This window comes from Nicotiana tabacum, chromosome 20 (assembly GCF_000715075.1).
Source record: "Nicotiana tabacum cultivar K326 chromosome 20, ASM71507v2, whole genome shotgun sequence".
NCBI classification, from domain to species: domain Eukaryota; kingdom Viridiplantae; phylum Streptophyta; class Magnoliopsida; order Solanales; family Solanaceae; genus Nicotiana; species Nicotiana tabacum.
Genome location: NC_134099.1, coordinates 555,135 through 562,958, shown reverse-complemented (window position 1 = coordinate 562,958; position 7,824 = coordinate 555,135). Strand labels below are relative to the sequence as shown.

General features: G+C 35.7%; 1 protein-coding gene across 1 annotated transcript; it reads right to left on the bottom strand.

Moving 5' to 3' along the window:
- Positions 1-675: 675 nt before the first annotated feature.
- LOC142174871 (uncharacterized) lies at positions 676-1,440 on the bottom strand. The gene is made up of 2 exons (XM_075241259.1): positions 1,285-1,440; positions 676-930 (listed from the first exon to the last, which is right to left on the bottom strand). Exons 1-2 carry the CDS (start codon positions 1,438-1,440, stop codon positions 676-678), a joined length of 411 nt encoding a protein of 136 aa, XP_075097360.1.
- Positions 1,441-7,824: the final 6,384 nt, after the last annotated feature.

Below are 7,824 nucleotides of genomic sequence, written 5' to 3'. Positions count from 1 at the left end.
CTGTTATAGAGCTAACATACCGACTAACCACTAAGTTAGTTACTAACTTCTACAAATGACATATACACCCATTATCTTAAGTTAGTTTACACAATACTACCCTGCTCCACTTTTACTACTCTCAACACTCCCCCTCAAGCTGGAGGGTGTGAACACATTCAACAGACCCAGCTTGGACACAAGATATTCATGTTGCTGCCTTCCAAGCCCTTTAGTCAAAATATCTGCTTGTTGTTCTTCAGATTGTATGTACTGAGGCATTACATCTCCTTTCTGCACTTTTTCCCTTATGAAATGACAGTCTATCTCGATATGTTTAGTTGTTCATGATAGACTGGATTCTCAGCAATTTGGATTGCTGCTCTGTTATCACATAAGAACTCAACTGGAAGCTTTAACTTTGTCCCTAGTTCTTCATATAATCTGATCACCCATGTTATTTCTGATATAACTGAAGCCATGATTCTGTACTCAGCTTCAGCTGAGCTCTTAGACACTGTAGTTTGCTTCTTGGACTTCTAGGATATCAAAGATTCCCTATATTTCACTAAGTATCCTGTCACTGATCTTCTGGTGTTTGGACAAGAAGCCCAGTCTGCATCACAGTATGCCTTGATTTCTCATACTGGCTTGCTTGATAGCAATACTCCCAATCCAGGTTCTCTCTTGACGTATCTAACAATTCTCATGGCTTCTTCCATGTGAGATCTCTTTGGATGTTTCAAGAATTAGCTCAAGGTTTGGACAAACAAAGTTTATATCTGGCCTAGTCATTGTAAGATACAACAGCTTCCCTATTAATCTTTGATAAGCTGCTATATCTTTTAGTGGTGTATCACCTTTGAGTCCAACATGATCATCATATTCTGCACTGGTCAGCCTCTGATTACTTTCTAAATGAGTCCAAGCAGGTTTTGCTCCCCCTAAGCCCTAGTCTAAAATCAGTTGTAAAGCATACTTCCTCTGATTCATAAGTATGCCATGTCTAGACCTTGCAAATTCTATTCCTAAGAAAAACTTCAACTCTCCCAGATCCTTTATTTTGAAGGCTTGTTGTAGTACACTCTTAGTGTCACACATCAACTCATCATCATTCCCAGTGATAAGTAAATCATCAACATATACTAATACAACAACAATTTTGGATCCAATCTTCTTGATTAATAAGGAGTGATCCAGTTGGCTTTGTAGAAAACCAGACTTCATGAATGCATCTACCAGCTTCACATTCCATTATCGAGATGCTTGTTTAAGCCCATATAAAGACTTAACAAGCTTGCACACTAGGCCTGTCTCCCCCTTGCTGTGAAAACCTTGGGGAAGTTGCATGTAGACTTCATCATGGAGATCTCCTTGTAAGAAGGCATTATAGACATCCATTTGATGGATATTCCAGTTTTGAGCTACTGCAATAGATAACACTATCCTCACTGTCACCATTTTTACAACTGGTGAAAATGTGTCCGGATAGTCAAGACCTTCCCTCTGGTTGTACCCCTTTGCTACTAGCCTTGCCTTGTACCTCTCAACTTCAACATTTGCCTTGTACTTGATCTTATATACTCATTTGCAACCAATGGCTCTTTTGTTTGGTGGCAAAGGCATAATCTCCCAGGTTTTGTTGTTTGCAAGAGCAGTGAGCTCGGCCTTCATGGCATCTACCCACTTGGGATCTTTGCAAGCTTCATCAAAGGATGCAGGTTCAACTATTGCAGAGAAGGCTGCTAAATTGGCCTAATAGTGATGTGACAAGTTGCTGTAATTTAGGTAGTTGCTGAAAGGATAAGAGCATGAGCTACTGGCTTGAGCAGTCACAGAGTCATGCAGCTATAATGGAGGCCATTTATCTCTAGCTGACTTTCTCGGAGGAACTGCAACTGCTTCATGATTGTGGTCAGTGGTTACAACATCTTGGTCCATATTTGCATTTCCAGGCATGTCAACATCTTCACTTGCTACAGCAGGACTTATATCTTCAAGTCCACTTGAGTGAAGATCCTCCATGACAACTTCTTGTCCTGTGCTTTGGTCGTCAAGTTGGGGATCAGATGTAGTTGTAGGTGCAGGATCAGTGATGTTGGCATTTGGCACAGCTTGAGTGATCAAGTATGGATCAGCTTGAAAGATTGCAGGTCATGTGGTCTGCAGATCTTTGAAAGGAAAAATTGATTCCCTGAAAGTCACATTTCTACTAACAATTTTTTTTTGTGAGTTAAATCAAATAACAAGTATCCCTTTTGCATAGCTGAATACCCCATCAGAACACTCCTCACAGCTCTTGGTTGGAATTTGTCACCAATGATTGATGATGTAGCATAGCAAAGACATCCTAGAACCCTCATATGTTTCATAGATGGATTTTTCTTATGAAATAATTCATAAGGAGACTTTCCTGCAAGCACGAGTGTAGACATTCTATTTATCAAATAGACAGCTAACAACACACATTTATCCCAGAACTTTAATGGGATGCATCCTTGAAATCTGATTGCCCTAGCTACCTCTAGTATCTGTCTGTATTTCCTTTATACCACCCTATTTTGTTGGAGTGTGTATGGACAAGACCTCTGATGAACTATCCCAAATTTGCTGAACATGCTTGCAAGTTCAGAGTTAATGAACTTTGTCCCATTATCTATTCTAATCATTTTAACCTTAGTGTCAAATTGTGTTTGAACCATTAAGAGAAAATCTCTAATGACAACAATTACATCAGACTTCAACTTCAAAAGATAAATCCATGTCACTCTAGAATAGTCATCCACTATTGTTAGGAAGTATTTATTTCCATCATGTGTTGCAATTTTAAATGGTCCCCATACATCCATATGTAAAAGTTCAAACACATTATTTACTCTATCTCTACTAACAGGGAAAGGCAATTTGGCCTGCTTAGCCAAGGGACAAACATCACAGCTACTTACTACATTTCTACATAACTCTTCACTAACATTCAACATATGTTTCATAACCTTTGGTGATGGGTGGCCCATCCTTTTGTGCCAAAACTGTAAAGTATTTTGATCCAACTGCACATTCATGGACTTTGAAATTAACTCTTGTCTTTTTTTTTTGGAATTGCATAAGTCAGCAGATAGAGCCCATTAGTTTACCAATCCCCTTCAGCTTCCCAGTGAAGAGGTCCTGTAGTACACAAAAACCAGGAAAGAATACAGCCATACATCTTAGCTCTCTAGTTAGCTTAGACACAGACAATAGGCTATACTTAAAATCTGGGATGTACAGAACATTCTTAATTTCTTGTCCTTCTCCTATCTTGAATTTACCAATATGTGAAACTGTTGCTTTAGTTCCATTAGGTAATCGTACTATTTTTCCATATTGAGATGTTATATTGTTTAACTCAAAAAATGAACTAAGGTTCGAGGTCATGTGATCAGTCGCACCTGTATCTACGATCCACTCATGAGTACAACCTCCCTTGTCTACTAAGCAGACAGTGGATTAAGATATACCTGCCATGTCCATGTTAGCTGTGGTTTCCTGCATCTCCTCTTTGTTGAGTAGCCTCAGAATCTGATTGAATTGCTCCTCTGTGAACATAGGTCCCATTCCACATCCTGATGAGTTCCCCTTCTTAGCATGTGTGTTTGGTACATTCTTGTTCCCCTGCATCTGTGAGTCACCTTCTCCCAACAATGCAGAGTTAGATGAACCATATCCTCCTCTCCTTTTAGGCTTGAAATCAGTTGGATATCCTACTATCTTATAACAATTCTCCCTAGTGTGCCCTCTCATTTTGCAAAAATCACATTGGAGATTGTAGTTATTCTTAGGTCGAAACTGACCACCAGTAGTTCTATTAGTCATTAGTGCAGCAACTTCACTTCTCTCAGTTGAATCATGAGCATTGGACATAGCTCTTTGACTCTCACGTTCCATCAACATTGAGTAGGCCTTATTTACTGTAGGCACTGGAATCATCATAAGTATTTGACTATGAGCTTGCTCATATGACTCGTTAAGTCCCATCAGAAATTGTAGCAGCTTCAAACGTTCCATAAAGGCCACAGATTCACCAAATTTTGCACAATCACATCCCAAAGCTGGGGCCAAACTATCAAATTCTCCCCAGAGTACTCATATCTTCGAGAAGTATGAGGATATCGAGTCAGTACCTTGATTAATCCTTGCAATTTCTCTATAAATTTGAAAGATTCTCGAGCAATCTGTCTTATCAAATCGCTCCTTCAAGTCCTTCCAAACTTCACTGGCAATCGAAGAGTAAACGATCCCACTGAGTAATTCTAGTGAAACATAATTCATAATCCACGACAAAACGATTGCGTTGTATCGCTCCCAAATATCTACGAGATTTGTACCAAAACTTTACTTTTTACAAGTGTCGTCGATGAACCCTAGTTTGTTTCGTCCTAGGATTGCAATTCTCATCGCTCGACTCCATACGGAATAGTTTTTTGGTCAACGTAACTGAAGAGAAATCAACACGGCTCCGGAATTGTCAATCGAATTGAGAAAAAGTGGATGATTGTGACTCAATTTCTCTGGTAATTCATTATCAACAGTCGTCATGGTTGAGCTCTGTCAAAATTCTCTGATGAAGAGTTAGCTAGCAGGACGATTACTCTAAGCGACCATACTTATGGTCGATGGCTCTGATACCATGACAAGTTTAGTGAGGAAGATCATTCATGGAGGATTGAGCTAAGAGCTTCATCTTCTTACTCAAAGAGAAGAATGAGTTACAGTTCATTTAACTTCCTAAACTACTGTTATAGAGCTAACATACCGACTAACCACTAAGTTAGTTACTAACTTCTACAAATGACATATACACCCATCATCTTAAGTTAGTTTACACAATACTACCCTACTCCACTTTTACTACTCTCAACAAAGGTTTAAGACGTTAAATGAAGATTTTTTATTTTTGTGATCTAAAACATGCCATAAAATTTGTCTGCCTATCTGATTAATATATGGTACAATAAAAATTTAAAGCTAAAGTATTTTCAAGTATAGAAAATGTTATTCTTTTACGAACCGACGAAATAAAAAAAATGATATCACATGAACCGGATGGACAGAGTATATCAAAGCAACTTGAACACTTGTTTTCAGTTGAATTCTTAAATCCCTATGAGTTAATCGTATACCTTTTCTATCTTTCTGAAGAAAAATGATTTTAAAATGGAGGAATATTGTTTAATATAATATGATTCGTTTGGCGAACTTAAAGAATGCCTTAGTAGCTTAACAGTTCTTAAAATTGAGAACAGAAACACATTCATTTGATGGGAGAATTATTCTTCAATAATTTAATGGCATTTTCCAGTTGTATATTAAAAATGGCATTCAAAATTATATTTTGACCTTGCTTAATTATACATTAGAAAAGAAGAGGCATCAATTCTCAAATAATATTTCTATTCTCATATGCATCTTTCAGAAACTACATGTGATCACATGCACTTCGAGAGTCAAACTTTCTAAATTTATTATCCAGGCTTGTAAAATGAACAATAAGTATTCACATGATTATATTTAATGTGCTATATAATTATTACTGGGTTATTGTTGTTGTTGTATAATTAATGTGCTATATATGCATTCCAAAATGAGAAGTAAATGCGTCGATATTCACGTCAAATGCTTCAATTCTCATATGCATCTTCCATAAACTACGTGTGATCACATGCAAATCTAACAAGAAGTTAGTTCATTAATTGATGCACGTGCAAAGTGCAACGTTATTGCCGATAATTAAGAATATAACAAGTAGATTGTTAATTAGCATCTAGAGAGTACCGATTACGATACCTAATTTTGATTAATCATTTTGAAGTACTACTTCTAATTTTAATTATAAGTTATAGCATATCATATATATCATCATCAATTTTCACATTCATCTTCCGAAAATAACGGATCTGAAATTATTTTAACTCATTTAATAAAAACAATTGTACAAGTACAACTAGCTAGGAAGCACAACTCCTGGTGTAGTACTTCTTGGTCAAAATGTTTCATTCTGTATATTGGAATGTATAATTAATGTTTTTGGAAACTGTGAAAACCAAGAGACTTTATTAATTATAAATTGTATTAATTAGAAAGAAGGCTAGCACAGACATCCTTGAATATAAAACCTAAAAATAGATAATAAAAAATAAAAAAATAAACTACAGTACATGCTAGAGAAGCTGCTTCATTTATAGAGGAGGTCTATAAATTACGTTCATCGACCGACAATGAGATGCTCATACAAAAACTTTTGAAGTAAAATTTCTGATATGGCGTTAATTAAACTTTGTTATGTTATCACTATTCTTCTCATGGTTATCACTAGTGAGTATCTATTCTTCTTTATCTCTATATTGTTGTGGGCACGCACACACACATACACGCACGTGCACACACATATTGTATGCATGAATATGCATGACATTTAAATGTGTGCTTGTGATGCTATATTAGTCAAAATTTAATTTCAATTATTATAATGGTGAAATATTTCAGTTAATATGCCCAACTTCTCAAAGACACAAGTTGTCGTTGCACTGGATGTTGATCATAATCTCTCAGGACTCAAGAAAAGACTACTCCCACAACTTGCGACTTGTTATAGAAGTTGTAGCTCCAACGATGATTGCCTTACCGATTGTTGGATTTGTTGTACTTGCAGTATTTATGTTATAACTAACGATTTAAGGTGTCGTGGAGTATAAGAAAGGTGGATGTCTTTGTGTACGATGACAACAAATTAAAGGTTGCTAAAACCCTATTATGCATAAGTTAATTCCTCGTGATTTCAGTATTTCAGATGTATTACCTCGTTCCCTTGTTTTTCATACTTTGTACGAATAATGAAGAAACTCATATCAATAGTTTTCTATTCAGAAATAAAAATGGATGTGTAATTTATATTAGGTTCCTCTTTCTTGTTATTTATAATATTTTACCCTTCAAAGTTTCTAATGCGGTCTTTGCTTTCCAACTATCTTTTATCTTTGATCTGTTTTCCCTATGAGATGTACTTTGATGTCTTGAATTTATTGTTTAGTACAGCACACACATTGGGTTCACAATCAATATAGATATCTAATACGTTTCTTAATATATATACAAGGTTTGATACATATATAAGAACTTAGTAAAATCTAGTATTTTATGTGAATCTGTATATTATATGCTAGCTCCGCCTCTAAAAATATAAAAGGGAAAGATCATGGACATATCCACTAACAAATAAAAACTGGAGCCAACTTTAAGGGGTATTTGGCCTTAAAGATATAATGAGAGATTACACATACCACAATATTTCAATAGCAAGTTTTGTTGCACTGAGATTTCAAGATAGAGGGACAATAGAAATAGTACGTATTTATTATCCAAAAGTAAGATATGGTATCAGGAACAAACAAGGTAGTCCAAATAGAAGGTCAAACGAACCCCATTCCCCAAGAAATTTTTAGTTTTTATTGAAGTAAAATATCGATTTCAAAAAATTGTACTGATATATACTCCCTCCATCTCAAATTATCTGTCGTGGTTTATAAAAATAATTATCTCAAATTATTCGTCTTTTTAGAAGTTCAAGAGTAAATTAATTATTTTTACTATTCTACCCTTAATATTAATTATTCTTAAAAATTACAAATATCTTAATTATGAGTAAATATTAAATAAAGAAAATTATATCTTAAGACATAAATAAGGGTAAAATAGTCAAAACCCTTTCCTATTTAATATTTCTTAAGGAGCGTACAACCGCATGGGCCTGCGCCCGAGGACCCGGATCGCCTAAATTTTGACGGGCCATAAAAACGACCTAAGAAATAA